Below are 17,647 nucleotides of genomic sequence, written 5' to 3'. Positions count from 1 at the left end.
ATTTCCCCCAAATTAAGGTCAGACATCAAACCACAGATCCAAGAGGCACAGAGAACACCCAGCAGGATTAATGTTAGAAAACCGATACCAGGGCCAGTGCTGTACTGTAGTGGATTAAAGACCCAGTCTGCAGCACTCGCATCCCATATGGGTGAGTTCCTGGCTGCTCCACTTCTGATCCAGCTCCCTGTTAATGCACCTGAGAAAGAAGTAGAAGATGGCCCAAGTCCTTGGGCCCCTGCACCCACATGCAAGACCCAGAAGAAGCTCCTGGCTCCTGGCTCCTGGCTTCAGGTCAGCCCAGCTCCGGCATTAAAGCCATTTGGGGAGTGAACCAGCAGATATAAGATCTCTCTCTCTCTCTCTCTCTATTTCTGCTTCTCTATAATTCTGCCTTTCAAGTAAATAAATCTTTTTAAAAAAGAAAAGAAAAACGATATCTAAGTATCATATTCAAACTGCAGAAAATCTAAGATAAGCAAAAAATACTGGAAAAAGAAAGGAGGGGTGAGAAGGACACACCTTATCTACAGGGAAGCAAAGATAAAAATTACATCTAACTTCTCAGAAACCATGCAAGCAAAACTATGCAAGCAAGACGAGAGTTGGGGTAAAATATCTAAGGTGTTGAGTGAAAAAAGCCAACCCAGAATTTTATACCTTGTGAAATCATCATTCAAAAGTGAAGGAGAGGCAGGCACCGTGGCTCAACAGGCTAATCCTCCGCCTGTGGCGCCGGCACACTGGGTTCTAGTCCCGGTCGGGGTGCCGGATTCTGTCCCGGTTGCCCCTCTTCCAGGCCAGCTCTCAGCAATGGCCCGGGAGTACAGTGGAGGATGGCCCAAGTGCTTGGGTCCCTGCACCCCATGGGAGACCAGGATAAGCACCTGGCTCCTGCCTTCGGATCAGCGCAGTGTGCGGGCCGCAGCGCGCCGGCCGCGGTGGCCATTGGAGGGTGAACCAACGGCAAAGGAAGATCTTTCTCTCTCTCTCTCTCTCTCTCTCTCTGTCCACTCTGTCTGTCAAAAAATAAAAAATAAAAAAATAAAAGTGAAGGAGAAATCGTTTTTCAAACAAAATGTGAGTGTTACCTGAAGGCCTGTGTTTCAAGAACTATTAATAGAAGTTATTCAGAGAGAATGAAAATGACATACAGGTAGAAACTTAAATAAAACATATAAGAAAAGCATCAGAAAATGAGTAAGTGGAGGTAAAATGAAAAAATTTAAAAATATGTATTTGTCTATTTGAAAGCTGGAATTATAGAGACAGGGAAAAACAACAGAGGGATCTTCTATCCACTGGTTCATTCCCCAGATGGCCGCTATGGCCAGCTGAATCCAGGAGCTAGGAACTTCTTCCAGGTCTCCCCACGTGGGTAGCAAGGGCCTAAGCACTTGGGTCATCCTCCACTGTTTTCCCAGGCACATTAGCAGGGAGCTGAATCTGAAATGGAGCAGCCTGGACAGGAACTGGCATCCATATAGTATGCTGGCAAAGCATATGGTATCTTCACCAGTTATGACCCTATACCACAATGCTGGCCCCCTTTTTCTTATTTTTAAATCGAACAAATAAGAGTTGGTTCAAAATAACAGCAGCATTGTATTCTATTATGTATGCCCATATATTACTTATATTCACACACATAAATGTAAGCAAACTGAATGGCACTCAAAAAAATATGAAGGATGAGAAATACTTGGGATTTTTTTTGTATTAAAAGGAACTTACACTACCCATGAAGCAGGATAGTGTTATCTGAAAGTGGATTTAGATGAGTTATAAATGTATACTGAAATTTTGGGGGCAACCACTTATAAAGCAAAAAAAAAAAAAGAAGTATGAGTCACAGGCTAATGCAGGAGAGAAAAAAGTGCTCAATTAACACAAAAGGCAGAAAAACACAAAAATAGGAGCAAATGATAAACACAACAAATAGAAAACAGCAAAAGATAGAGTAGATATTAATTTAGACACATCAATAATCACTCTCAAGTATCAATGTTCTAAATGTATCAACTAAAAGAGATTTTCAGAGTTGATCAAAAAATAAGACTCAATTACATGTTTTCCAAAAGAAACTTACTTTAAATATGAAAACATATAGATTATAGAGAAAGGTACACCATAACACTAAGCAAAAGGAAGAATGAGTAGCTGTATTAACTTCAGACAGAGCAGACATTAGAGCAAGGATAAAGGGGTGCATTACATAATGATAAGTGAATTCTCCAGGACCTAACAATCGTTAACAGGTATGCATCTAACAGTGTCAAAATAAGAGAAGCAAAAACTGACAGAACTGAAAGGAGACATGGAAGATCCAATACCATATATGAAGATTTTGATACCTTTCTTTGAGAAATGGACAGACAAAACATGCAGAAATTAGTGAGGACAAAGCTGAACTCAGTATCATCATTAATCAACTGGAATAATGGCCATCTACAGGCTACTTAATCACAGCACAATATACATTTTTCTCAAGTCCACATGGAACATTCATTAAGACAGACTACCTCTGAGCCATGAAACACACTTCAACAAATTAAAAATACGGGAAATCATAACAGTGTATGCCCTGAAACCACAAAACAATTATTTTAGAAATCAGTAACAGAAAGATAGCTGGAAAAATTACAAAATACTTGGATTAAACAATATGCTTCTAAAAGCCACATAGGTCAAAGAAGAAATATCAAGAGAAATTTAAAAATATTTTGACAGTTAAAATACTTCATTGAAATTTTGTGGAGGCAGCAAAAGCTATGCTCAGAGGGAAATTTGTAACACTTAATGAATATATTAGGTGGGCTGGCGCCATGGCTCACTAGGCTAATCCTCCGCCTGCGGCGCCGGCACACCAGGTACTAGTCCCAGTCGGGGAGCTGGATTCTGTCCCAGTTGCTCCTGTTCCAGTACAGCTCTCTGCTGTGGCCCAGGAAGGCAGTGGAGGATGGCCCAGGTTCTTGGGTGCTGCACCTGCATGGGAGACCAGGAGGAAGCACCTGGCTCCTGGCTTCGGATGGGTATAGTGCGTCGGCCGTGGTGGCCATTTGGGGGGTGAACCAACGAAAAAAGGAAGACCTTTCTGTCTCTCTCTCTCTCACTGTCTAACTCGGCCGGTCAAAAAAAAAATAAACAAAAAAATTTAAAAAATAAAAAAATGAATATATTAGGGGAAAAAATCTAAAATAATCATCTAGGCTTCCATCTTAGAAAGTTAGAAAAAGAAGAGTAAATTAAAACCAACAAATATATTTCAATAATGAAGAAATAAAGATTTTCAGACTAAAAAGAAAAAAAAACAGAAAGATTAACTAAAACAATTTACTACCAGCATCTCCACACTATTAAAATATGTGAAGGACCAGCATTGTGACATAGTGGGTAAAGCTGCTGCTTGCAAAGCCGGCATCCCATATGGGCACCGGTTCATGTCCCAGCTGCTTCATTTCCAATCCAGCTCCCTGATAATGGCCTGGGAAAAGCAGTGGATAACACCCACTTAGGAGACCCCATGAAACTTCTGGCTTCAGTCTGGTCCAGCCCTGGCCATTGCAAACACCCAGGGAGTGAACCAGTGGGTAGAGGATCTCCCTGTCTCTCTGTCTCTCTGTAACTCTTTCAATAAATTTTTTTAAAAAATGTGAAGGGATTGGTGCTGTGGTGTAGTAGGTTAAGCCTCCACCCAGGGCACCAGCAAGCCATATGGGCACCGGTCTGTGTCCCGGCTGCTCCTCCTCCAATCCAGCTCTTTGCTTATGGCCTGGGAAAGCAGTGGAAGATGGCTCAAGTGCCTGAGCTCCCGCACCCTCGAGGGAGACCCAGAAGAAGCTCCTAGTTCCTGGCTTCAGCCTGGCCTTCCCTGGCCAGTGCAGCCATTTGGGAGTGAACCAGCAGATAAAGGATCTCTCTCTCTCTCTTTCTCTCTCTCTCTCTCTCTCTCTCTCTCTCTCTCTGTAACTCTGCCTTTCAAATGCATTAATAAATCTTTTTAAAAAAATTTAAAATGTGAAAGGAAACTCTTAACACAGAAAGAATACCAGAGAGAAACCTGAACCTGCACAAAGAAATGAAGACCAACAAAATGACTGAAATTAATATAAATTAAGACTGTTTTTCCATTTTTAATAGCTCTAAATAATAACTGATTGTCTAAAATAAAAATGGTATGAATGTATTATGGACTTGTAGAACAAAAATGAAATTTATAATAATACAAAAGACAGAAAAAAGAACTGGGAGTATACACAGTTATAAGATTGTCGCAATACAAGTGCAGTTAAGTTTAATGTTAATCAACAGTAGACCAGATTACTTAAAGATGTATTTAATAGGGGCAGGTATTGTGGTATAGCAGGCTAAGCTACCACTTAGGACACCTGTAACCCATATCAGAGTCCCTAAGAAAGAATCTCTCCTCTGCTTCTTAATCCAATTTCCTAATAATGTGCCTGGCAGGCAGCAGATGAAGGCCCACGTGCTTGAGCCCTGCCACCTATATAAGAGAGCCAAATGGCCGGCACCGTGGCTCAATAGGCTAATCCTTCACCTGCGGCACCAGCACACCAGGTTCTAGTCCCGGTCGGAGTGCCGGATTCTGTCCCGGTTGCCCCTCTTCCAGTCCAGCTCTCTGCTGTGGCCAGGGAGTGCAGTGGAGGATGGCCCAAGTACTTGGACCCTGCATCCGCATGGGAGACCAGGAGAGGCACTTGGCTCCTGGCTTCGGATCAGCACATTGCGCCAGCCGCAGCACGCCGGCCGCAGCGGCCATTGGAGGGTGAACCAACGGCAAAAGGAAGACCTTTCTCTCTGTCTCTCTCACACTGTCTAACTCTGCCTGTCAAAAAAAAAAGAGAGACCTAAAAGGAGTTGCTGTCTACTGACTTCAGCCTAGCCCAATCCCATTGTTGCAGACATTTGAGGAATGAACCAGCAGACCAAGATTTCACTCTTTTTAGTCTATCCCTTTACCTTTCAAATAAATAAATCTTTAAAAAAAAAAAAATGGAGGCCAGCGTTGCAGCGTAGTGGGTGAAGCCGCCATCTGCAACATCAGCATCCCAAATGGGCACCGGTTTGAGTCCCTACCGTTGCACTTCCAATTCAGCTCCTTGATAATGCGCCTGGGAAAGCAGCAGAGGATGGTCCAAGAATATGGGCCCCTGCACCCACGCAGGAGACCCAGAAGAAGTTCCTGGCTCCTGCCTTCAGTCTGGCCCAACCCCAGCCATGGAGGCCATTTGGGGAGTGAACCAGTAGATGGAAGATCTCTCTGTTTCTCTCTCTCTCTCTCTCTCTAATTCTGCCTTACAAATAAATAAAATAAATCTTAGATGGAGCCCCATTTTAAAAAACACAAGTATAAATAGTAAGTCAATTCTACAGATAAATTAAATCACAAAAAATAATATAAAAAGGCAAAAGAAAGAAAGAGAAAGAGGAAAGAGGAACCAGGTGGGACAAACAGAAGACAACTAACAATGTCACAGATTTGAATACAACTGAATCAACAGTTATACTAAATGCAAATGGCCTAACCACACAAACTTAAAACAGATTGTTAAGTCTGTCTATAAGAATATCAACTTTAAAACAGACATATACAGGTTAAAACTACCCTAAAGAAATACAGAATGACTATATGAGTATCACACAAACTATACTTAAGAACAGACTATTATCAGTAATTAAAAATTAAAAAACAATAAAAAGTCAGTTCACCAAGATGATATAACAATCCTATGCACACATGTAAGAACAGAGCTTCAAGATGCATGAGCATAAAATTATAGCACTGACAGGAGAAATACATAAATCCATAATTATAATTAGAGTCTTTCATTAATCTTTGCTTATTATTTATTTTATTTGAGATGTACAGAGGTGGAGATGTGCCATCTGCTAGTTCACTCCCCAAATGCTCAGGAGTCAGGAACTCAATCCAGGGCTCCCATGTGGGTGGCATGGACACAGTATTTGAACTGTCACCTGCTGCCTCCCAAAGTGTTTATTAGCACGCAGTGAGAACTGGAAGCAGAGCCAAGAGTTGAATCCATGCATTCCGATACAGGATGCAGGTATCCAAAGCAGCAACTTAACAGCGATACCAAATGTCTATACCATAACTGGAATCTCAAGATTACGCTCTCCTTATTCACAGTACAAGCAGAAAATAGGTAAAGTAGATGACCTAATTGATATTTAAACCCAACCAGAGAAGAATATATACATTTAATTCAAGTATACATTCTCTTTAGGATAGATCATATACTCTGGTCCACAAAACAAGTTTCAGTAGATTCAATATATGTGTTCCTTATTAGCTGCTTATAAAACAAAACTGGAAATTCATATTAGGATGATACCTGGAAAATTCTCAGACTAAAAATTAACATTCTTTTTAAAAAAGACTTATTTATCTATTTTAAAAGTCAGAGTTACAGAGAGAGAAGAAGATACAGAGAGATCAATCTTCCATCCTCTGGTTCCCCAGATGGCCAAAACGGCCAGCACTGGGCTAGGCAGAAGTCAGGAGCAAGGAACTTCATTCAGGTCTCACACATGAGTGTCGGGGCCCAAACACTTGGGTGATCTGCTGCTGCTTTTCCTAGGCCATTAGCAGAGAGCTGGATCAGAATTGGATGAGCTGGGACAAGAATGGACATCCATATAGGATCCTGGCATGGCAGGCGGCAGCATTACCTACTACACCAAGCCAGTCCTGGAAATTAACACAATTCTAAACAGCTCCAGAATCAAAGAGGAAGAAAGAAAGTAGAAAATATTTGAACTAAAGGAACATGAAAACATATCAAAATATATGGGATGTAGTGAAAGAGCTGAGAAATACATTTATGGCATTAAGGCCTATATTAGGAAAAAAGTGTCATATTAAGGATCTAAACTCCAACTACAAAAAAGAAGAGCAAATTAATCTCAAAGCAAGCAGAGGAAGTAAATAAGGATAAAGCAGAGATTGATAAATTGAATGCACAAAAAGGAAAATAATCAATAAAATTATAAGTACTCTGAAAAGACCAATGGATATTAATACATGTTTAAGCAAAATAACAATGACGAGGAAAATGGGGTATCACTAAAGATCCCACTGATATAAAATCAGGGAATATTACAAATATTTACAACCAAATATTAGACAGCTTAGAGAAAACAGACACTCCTTGAGACCATGAACAATAAAAAGAAACAGTCTGATTTCTTGGAATCAGCTGTGGATCATGACAGAGATACTGGTTTTGGAACTCTCCCTGTTTACTGCAAAAAAGCCCAACAAACTGTGGACAATAATGGAGATCAACTTTTTACCAAGTATTATGACAACCCAGTGTCAAGGAGCAAAAGGCCTCTGAGAAGAACATTTTCAACACATTCATAGGACTGACAGTGAGACTGCCTCCTCAGGAGGACTGACAGTGATACACCAAAGCAGTATTGGGGCAGGCATTTGACATAGCAGCAAAGATACCACTTGGACTGCCTGCCTTCCAAATTGGAGAGCCTGAGTTTGTGACCTGGCTTCACTTCCAATTCCAGCTTCCTACTAATGTGCAGCCTGGGAGGCAGCAAACAACAGCTCAAGTACTTAGGTCCCTGTCACCCTCCACATGGGAGATCTGGATTGAGTTTTGGGTTTCTGGCTTCAGCCTAGCCAGACTCCGCTGTTGGTAGGCATTTGCAGAGTGAACCAGAAGATGGAAGGTCAGTTGATCAGTCTGTCTCTTTCTCTCTCAAATAAAATGAAAATAAATAAATATTCCAAATAAAAAGCAGTATCAATCTCTATTTTTGAAAAAGAGCTGATGCTACAGCAAGAAAATGATGAAGGGGGCCGGAGAGGTGGGGGGTGGTGATGGTAGTGTTCATGCCTGAATACTGTTTCAAGGACATGCTAAAGGTCCACAAGAGATTCCTTCACAGTCTACACACACCCAATGCCTTGCATGTACGCACAGATTTATGTAACAAAAATCATCTGTGGGGCTGACATTGTGGTAAAACAGATAGTGGCACAGTGGGTTAAGCTACCACTTGCAATGTAATCAGCCAAAATCCAACTAGCTTATAAAGTTTTTTTCTATTTTGCTTTTAAAAGCTTTCTCTTGTTCTAACCTCCTTGAATATGCCCATAGTTTTACTATGGCATGTAAATTCTCATCTCAATGCCCTCTTTTTCTCAAAAAAGCATCATTATTCTCTAGATAATCTCCATCTGATTATTATTTAAGCTAATGTACGTAACTGATTTTCTACAAAGTCATACAAAGAGTGGTCTTTTAACAACTGATAACAGAAGTTTGGACATCTGAAAGAAATGCACATCAACCTATATCTCACAACCTACAGATAATACTTAAAAATAAAAAGGTTTTTGAAAGTGATGCAAAAGTACAATACTTTTAGAAGAAAATCTAAGAGAAGATTTTTGTGACCTTGAGTGAGCCAAATAATTTTTAAATATAATACCAAAAGTATGAACCATAATAAATTCTAATTCTTTAAGATTTAACAGCTTCAATTCTTCAAATGTACTGTGGGAGCAGGTATCTGGCACAGTGGTTTAGATGCCACCTGGGATGCCTGCATCCCATATTAGAATGCCATGGTTCATGTTACAGCTCTGCTGAGGATTCCAAGTTCCTACCAATGCACACCCTGAAAGGCAGTAGGTGATGGCTCGAGTCCTTGCATCCCTGCTGTCCACTTGATAGACTGAGTTATCAGATTTCAGGTTTTAACTTGGTCTAGCCCTGGCCATTGTAGGCATCTGGGCAGTGAAAAAGCAAATGTGATATCTTTCTGTTTCTTACTCTGTTATCTGTCTTCCTTATGAATTTAAAAGAATATTAATTAAAAAAAAAACTGTTAAGTTGCTGAAAAAACAAGCCACAGATAGAGGTAACACTTAAAAACACATAGGTTATGAAAGACGTATGTTCAGAATATACAAAGAACTATCAAACTTCAATACTAATTACATTGAATCTTTTAAATGGGCAAAAGATTTGAATAGACAATTCACTAAGAATATATATGAATGACAAATAAGCACATGAAAAGGAGCTCAAAATCATTTATTATGGAAATGCAAAAAAAGCCACAGTGAGATACTACAACATACCTAGTAGAATGGGGGGCTTCCAACATGGCAGAGTAGGGAAGGAGCTTACTACTCTGGTCTAGGAAGGGAGAGTTCAAAAAAAATTGGAGAGAGTGCAGTTTCATGGAAGAGTTAGGGAGAAAACAGCAGAGAAACTACACAAATTAGAGACACAGTGGACCAACACAGAGGGCATGGATGCCCACAACTCAGGACCCCAGCAGCTGAGAGCTTTAACACCAGAAAGTGAGTCGAGACCAGATTGCAGCAGCCCAAGCCACTGGTGATAAAGCTGCTAGAAGAGCCTAGAGAGAACCCAGCTTGGAGCCCCATGGGGGATAGTGTGAAACTAGAAGAGGAAAAAAAAAAAAAAAAGAGGGCCATGTTTCTCCCTCCCTGATCAACCTGCAATGACATCCTGTAACAAACTGATAAAGCAGGCACCATTTTGGACATACATAACAGCTGCACCAGCTTGTGTCCATGCCCAGCAACCATACAAGTATGGACTCCTAGCTCTGATGCAAAGAATTAACAGGGGGCTGGGTGCTCATGATTGTGGGAGGCTTGTGTGCCAGGACTGTGAAAAAACTGAGGCTGTGTGGGAGGGCTCACAGTGCAGCTATGATGTTGGGCAGTCACTATGGGAGACTCCACACACTCAGGGCTCCTTGGTTACCTGGTGAGAGACATTGCTGGGGAATCTGAGCTTACACTGAGGACTGCACAGATCCTTTGTGTGGTTCTTGTTGCAGAGCAGATGAATATCATACCCACTAGGGCTAGCACTCAGGCACCAGTCTCCTTTCAGAAGAGGAGCTCAGCTGAATAAACCTCCCCTCTGATTAAAAACAATAACAAAAAAAAAAAAAGAGGAGATTGACCATGCAAACCTGGTTGTGTCACCTTAGACATGCTCTTCACCCTGGAGAACTGAAGAGAGCTCCATGGCCACACCCATCACATGCCTCTAGATATTCACTGAAAGACACTTCACTAATCTACAGAGACATAGTACAAAGATAAAAGCCACCACAGCAGAAAAACCACAGAAGAAACCAAATGCCAAATAACAGACACACCATTCAATAAACAAGAATGACCTCAAAAGAATAAAACACTTCAATACTAGATTGTGAAGATAATGAGATTGAATAAATGCCAGAAACGGAATTCAAGAAATTTACCATAATTACACAGAAGTAATTAGAAGCAAATGCACAAACTACTGAAATCCATACATGATATGAAAGAAAATTTCTCCCAGAAAATTGAGATCTTAAAGAGAAATCGAAGTGAAATGAAGAATTCAATAGAACAAATAAAAAAATGCAATGGAAAATCTTAACAACAGAATCAGTGAAGCAGAAGAAAGAATATCCAACTTGGAAGACAAAACACAGGAAATTATATAGTCAGACCAAAAACAAGAAGAAGAAATTAGAAAACTAAAAAACACTGTTGGGAATCTACAGGATACTATCAAAAGACCTAACATATGGGTTCTAGGAGTTCCTGAAGGTGTGGAAAGAGAGAAACGATTACAAGGCATTTTTAGTAAAATAATAACAGAAAACTTCCCTAATTTGGAGACAGAAAGGGACATCCAAGTACAGGAAGCACACTGAACCCCTAATACACATGACCAGAAAAGATCTTTACCACAACACATAGTAATCAAACTCACCACAGCAAAACACAAAGAAAAGATTCTAAAATGTGATGAGAGAAATGCCAGATTACTTTCAGAGGATTTCCAATTAGACTTACAATGGAATTCTCATCAGAAACCCTACAAGCTAGGAGAGAATGGCAAGATATATTCTAAGTCTTAAGAAAACTGTCAACCCAGAATACTATAGCATGCAAAACTCTCATTTATGAATGAAGGTGAAATAAAGATCTTCCATGACAAACAGAAATTGAAAGAATTTGTCACCACCTGTCCAGCCCTGTAAAAGGTACTGAAGGATGTACTGCACACAGAAACACAGAAAAATGGTTATCACTACAAAAGAAAGGAAAGGAAGAAAATCTCCCAGTAGAAGTACAAAGGAAATCCAAAGTAAAAAAATAGGAATATTTTTGGAAAATGCAGTGCAAAGTCATTGCTTATCGATAGTCACCTTGAATGTCAATGGCCTCAATTCTCCAGTTAAAGCATACAGACTGGCTGAATGGATTAAAAAACAAAAGCCATATATTTGCTGCCTATAAGAAACAGATCTCACCAACAAAGATGCAAGCAGAATGAAAGTGAAAGGATGGAAAAAGATATTCCATGCCAACAAAAACCAAAAAAAAAGCGGGTGTAGCCATGCTAATATCAGACAATATAGACTTTAACACAAAAACTGTTAAAACAGACAAAGGGCACTATGTAATCATTAAGGGATCAACTCAACAGGAAGATATCATTACTATAAATGTATATGCACCTAATTACAGGGCACCTGGCCATTTAAAAGAAATGTTAAGGGATCTGAAGGCAGACATAGCCTCCAATACAATTGTAATGGAGGACTTCAATACCCCACTGCCAGCAATGGACAGATCAACCAGACAGAAATCAGCAAGGAAACTATGGAGTTAATCGACTCTATACACCAAATGGATCTAATAGGTATTGACAGAACTTTTCATCCTACAGTCACAGAATATACATTCTTCTCTGCAGTACATGGAATTTTTTCTAGGATTGACAACATACTAGGCCATAAAGCAAGTCTCAGCAAATTCAAAAATACCGAAATCATACCATGCATCTTCTCAGACCACAATGGAATGAAGCTGGAAATCAGCAATTCAGCAATCTACAGAATATATGCAAACACATGGAGACTGAACAATATGCTCCTGAATGAACAGTGGGTCACAGACAAAATCAAAAGAGAAAATAAAAAAAAAACTTCTGGAATCAAATTTAGATGACAGTTCAACATATCAAAACTTATGGGATACAGCCAAAGCAGTGTTAACAGGAAAGTTTACAGCAATAGGTGCCTACATAAAGAAATTGGAAAGGCACCATATAAGTGAGTTTTTGATTCATTTCAAGGATCTAGAAAAGCAACAGCAAATGAAACCTAAAACTAGTAGGAGAAAAGAAATAATTAAAAATTAGAGAAGAAATCAACAAAATTGAAACAAAAAATAATACAAAAGATCAGCAAAATGCAGAACTGGTTTTTTGAAAAAATAAAAAAAACTGACACACCATTGGCCCAACTAGCCAAAAAAAGGAGAAGACCCAAATCAATAAAATTAGAGATGAAAAAGTAAATGTAACAACAGACACCACAGAAATAAAAAGAATCATCAGAAATTACAAGAAGGAGCTGTATGCCAACAAACTGGGAAACCTAGAAGAAATGGATAGATTCCTAGACACATACAATTTACCTAAACTGAGCCATGAAGGCAGAGAAAACCTAAACAGACTCATAACCAAGACAGAAATTAAATCAGTAATAAAGACCCTCCCAACAAAAAGGAGCCCAAGACCAGATGGTTTAACTGCTGAAGTCTACCAGACATTTAAACAACTAACTCCACTTCTTCTTAAGTTGTTCACAGCAGTTGAAAGGAAGGGAATCCTCCCAAATTCCTTCCATGAAGCCAGCATCACTTTAATTCCTAAAGCTGAAAAAGATGCAATGGAAAAAGAAAACTACAGACCTATTTCTCCAATGAACATGGACGCAAAAATTCTCAACAAAATTCTGGCCAATTGAATTCAACAACACATCATAAAGATCATGTAGCCAGACCAAGTAGGATTTATCCCTGGTATGCAGGGATGGTTCAACATTCTCAAATCAATCAATGTGATACAACACATTAACAAATTGAAGAACACAAACCATATTATTATCTCAATAGATGCAGAGAAAGCATTTGGTAAAATACAATACCCTTTCATAATGAAAACTCTAAGCAAATTGGGTTTATAAGGAATATTCCTCAACACAATCAAGGCAATTTATGACAAACCCATGGCCAGCATCCTACTGATTGGGGAAAAGTTGGAAGCATTCCCACTGAGATCTGGTACCCAACAGGGATGCCCACTCTCACCATTGCTATTCAATATAGTCCTGGAAGTTTTAGCCAGAGCCATTAGGCAAGAAAAAGAAATCAAAGAGATTCAAATTGGGAAAGAGCAAGTCAAACTATCCCTATTTGCAGATGACATGATTCTATATATAGAGGAGCCAAGATTCCACCAAGAGACTATTGGAACTCATAGAAAAGTTTTGTAATGCAGAAGGATATGAAGTCAATACACAAAAATAACAGCCTTTGTATACACAATGCCACGGCTGAGAAAGAACTTCTAAGATCAATTCCATTCACAATAGCTACAAAAAAAAAAAAAAATCCAATACTTTGTAATAAATTTAAGCAAGGATGTCATTGATCTCTGTGATGATAATTACAAAACATTAAAGGAAGAGATAGAAGATACAAAAAATGGAAAAAATCTTTCATGTTCATGCATTGGAAGAATCAATATCATCAAAATGTCCATTCTTCTGAAAGCAATTTACAGATTAAATGTAATACCAATCAAAATATCAAAGACATTCTTCTCAGATCTAGAAAAAAATGATGCCAAAATTCATATGGAAATGCTGAGATCTCAAATAGCTAAACAAAAACAAAGCTGGAGGCATCCCAATACCAGATTTTAAGACATACTACAAGGCAGTTATAATCAAAACAGTTGGGGTCAGCACCGTGGCACAGCAGGTTAATCCTCCACCTGCAGTGCTGGCAATCCATATGGGCATCGGTTCTAGTCCCAGCTACTCCTCTTCCAATCCAGCTCTCTGCTATGGCCTGGGAAAGCAGTAGAAGATGGCCCAAATGCTTGGGCCCCTCCAGCTATGTGGGAGATGGGGAAGAAGCACCTGGTTCCTGGCTTCAGATCAGTACAGTTCTGGCCACTGTGGCCATTTGGGGAGTGAACCAATGGAAGGAAGACACTGCTCTGTCTCTCCCTCTCACTGTCTGAAACTCTCTCTCTCAAATAAATAAATAAAATCTTTAAAAAATAAAACAGTCTGGTACTGGTACAAAAACAGATAGATAGACCAATGGAACAGAATAGAAATGCCAGAAATTAATCCAATCATCTACAACCAACTTATATTTGACTAAGGAGCTAAAACCAATTCCTGGAGCAAGGACAGTCTCTTCAACAGATGGTGCTGGGAAAATTGGATCTCCACATGCAGAAGCATGAAGCAAGATCCCTACCTTACACCTTACACAAAAATCTACTCAACATGGATTAAAGATCTAAATCTACAACCCGACATCATCAAATCATTAGAGAACAATGGGGAAACCCTGCAAAACATCAGCACAGGTAGGACTTAATTCTGAGAAACAGTGAAGTTCAAACTCTGTAGGCCAGAGTATAAATCACTTTTTTATTATTTAAGCATGAATTGAAGGGTTTTGACTATGTAAGTTGGAAGCATAACAAAGTTACATAATGTTTTAGAGTATACTTATGAATAGTTTATAGTATAATTACAAATAATTATAGTATAATTATGAATAAAATAATATATATTTTTATATAATATTATATGCTAAATATTAACATCGTCATACATACTTCTTTGAAAAAAAATAGTAGTGCATGGTTATCTCATTCTATACACATGAGCATACAAAGACCAATTAAACACCTAAATATGAACATATAAAATCATAAAAATCCTTAAGAGGTGAGGATTTTAATAGGTAATAACACACATATAGGGAAAAGCTAAAGACCAAAATCTAGAAATTATAACAGTGGGAAAAGATTCTAAAACCAACTATTCCAAAAGCAAATGCGTAAGAAAAAAACTAAGGAAAATATAGAAACACACCTTTACAACGTACATAACAAAAGATGAATTTTCTTAAATTTACAAAGAGCTCTTACAAATCATTTACACCAACAGACCAATTTGAAAATATGGGGAAAGTTTATAAACACAATAACATTTTTTTCAGTTTTCTTTCTCGCACTCTACAAACTCACCCGTCAGCCTACCTAACTAGTAAAAAAGAAATTCTCACTCCCACTTTCCTATTGCCCTATGACTCAAGTGTAACCATGTGTATTGTATCAAGATTTCTAGAAAGGCAAATTCAGAGTTGCATTTTTTAAGAAATTACCATTTGTAGCAATAAATTGCAGCATTGTTTCCAAACAGGATGTTCTAACAACTAATTTTTGGTCTAGTAATTCCTGATTCATTTCTTAATTTTGGTGTTATTAGTTTCTTTTCCCCTTTTGTGTGGACCATGCAATTAACTGAAATAGCAAAATCCTGGAGAACTCTTGCAAAGGAGATGGAATAAATATACAGCTAGCATCTGTAATGGATTTACATTTTATTGAGATTCTCAAAATGAAAAAAATTCTTATCCCCAGAAATAATTTTACCTGAAGCATCCAGTTCTTTTCAGTGTTTATAGATTAACTCAATATTACTCAATTTAGAAAAACAGTATGCCGCTAGAGAAGTCTTTCATTGTTTTAAATTCCATTCATAACCCTTGCCCCCCAAAGCAAGCAATATGTTTGTTACTTGATTTTGCTCACCTCTTCTCCAGAAAGGTAATATGCAGAAAGTAAGCCTCCAATAAATCGAATGTTGACTTCAAACACAGACACCTCTGAATTCTGTAAAAACATATCAGACATAATCACATATACAAAAAGCTTTATAGTCTTCCACATGTTTTCAACATTTCAGATGTTTCCCACACTCTGTGGACAATGTTGTTCCACTTTCTGCATCTTCATTTCTCATACTACTGCAAAATCTCATCTTCCACTTTTTAATTGTTACTGAACGTCTTCTATTGCTGTCACCACAGCTTCCTAATTGCCAAAACCAATGGGTCCTTTTTGTGTACCTACATAGTACTGTGAGATAATCAAGATATTTAACACTGTTCACTATTGTCCCTGTCTCTCCTTTACTTTCTGAATGCTGGATCTTGAATTTTAGCATAGTACTGTCTATGAATCCCTTTCCTTCTGTTTTAATCACTATAGTGTAATTTTTTAACTCTATTTATCCTCATGAATTTTAAATATTTTTTCTAGTATATATGATAACAATGTTAAAGGACACATCAAAATATGATGGAATTACATATTATTCAAATAATTACATTGAAAAAATCTGACTACTAGGTAGGAAATTAATTTGGATACTCATATCAAAATATATATATCAAAATGAACTGCAAATGATGTAACATAAATGTAAACAAAAAACTAAATAGAAGAAAATGTAATAATACATAAAATTTCTTCAGGAAGTTAAGTGTAAAATCAGCCATTTTGATTACAAATTGATGATAGATTTTAAATTTCCCTAAAATGCTGAGTTTTCACCTAGGTAGCAGCAAGAAAGGCATCAGAGAAGAAATAAACTTTGGTTCAAATCACAATTTAAATCTGCTAGAAAGAAAAGCACATAGTGGAGTGGAGGATACTGCAGTCGCAGTGAATAACAAATACAAATATCATGAAAGATGATATGTATATGACAAAAATCTCTATACATCTTTTAAGTGAAGATTGATAGCAATAAAAATGATTGCTGCCATTTACTGAGCACTTAATAAGTACCATATTACTTCAATCCTCACACTATTTCAACGGGATAACAATTTCACCAAAGATTTAGAAAGAATGAGGAACTTTCCCAAGTCATACAGCTAGAATTTAGCTGCCCTGGGCTTCAAATCTACCAAGAAATGCTATGCAACAACTACGCCAAAGTGCTAGAAGTCTGTACATAGGCTTATTTGAAGACTTATCAAAGTTGTGCCAAATCATTAAATCTTTAACACACACACACACACACACAGAATTCATAAGGCAGTTTAAGTTTTCCTGATATTTCTAGTCCATCATTTTTTTTTTATTTTCTCCTTTACCTCAAGTGACAAAGGTAATAAAAGTGGAGCAGACATTTAAGATTCAGTTAAGATGCCCAACACATCACATCAGAGTACCTGGGTCTGATGTCTGGCTGTAGTTCCTGACTATAGCTTCCTGCTAATGCAGACCCTGGGAGGCTGCAGCAATGGCTTAAGTAACCAGGTTCCTGACACCTATGTAGATGTAGATTGATATCCTGGTTCCTTGTTCCCAGCTTCAGCTCAGCTCAGCCCTGGCTGTTGCAAGCATTTTTGGTGAGTTAACCAGTAAGCAGGAGCTTGTGTCTCATTCCCCCTTAACCCCATCCCTCAAAATAAAAATGTGGCAAAGACTGTTTATTTCATCCTGCCCTATTTCCAAAAAAAAAAATAAAGGGGGGGGGGGCAAGAAGAGTAAATGGAGATTAGTCAGAAAAGATTATATTTTACATAAAAAATGAAAAAAAAGTCCCAAAAGAGGAAAGAGGACTTAGTATTCTTTTAATAGCTATTATAATGCACAAAACTCCTAAGGTTAGCATCTTAGGTTATTCAAGCTGCTATAAGAAAATACCA

The 17,647-nt window shown here is 38.3% G+C and overlaps 1 protein-coding gene across 3 annotated transcripts in view; it reads right to left on the bottom strand.

Moving 5' to 3' along the window:
• MAN1A2 (mannosidase alpha class 1A member 2) overlaps nt 1–17,647 on the bottom strand; it is a 207,292-nt gene that overhangs the window by 115,855 nt on the left and 73,790 nt on the right. For all 3 annotated transcript variants that reach the window (XM_062192053.1, XM_062192054.1, XM_062192052.1), the window contains exon 5: nt 15,738–15,818. In XM_062192053.1, the coding sequence (XP_062048037.1) occupies nt 15,738–15,818 (81 nt within the window). The remainder of the gene's footprint in view (nt 1–15,737; nt 15,819–17,647) is intronic.

The sequence above is a fragment of the Lepus europaeus genome, chromosome 5, assembly GCF_033115175.1.
Source record: "Lepus europaeus isolate LE1 chromosome 5, mLepTim1.pri, whole genome shotgun sequence".
Taxonomy (NCBI): Eukaryota; Metazoa; Chordata; class Mammalia; order Lagomorpha; family Leporidae; genus Lepus; species Lepus europaeus.
This window is presented reverse-complemented; position numbering and strand designations above follow the sequence as displayed.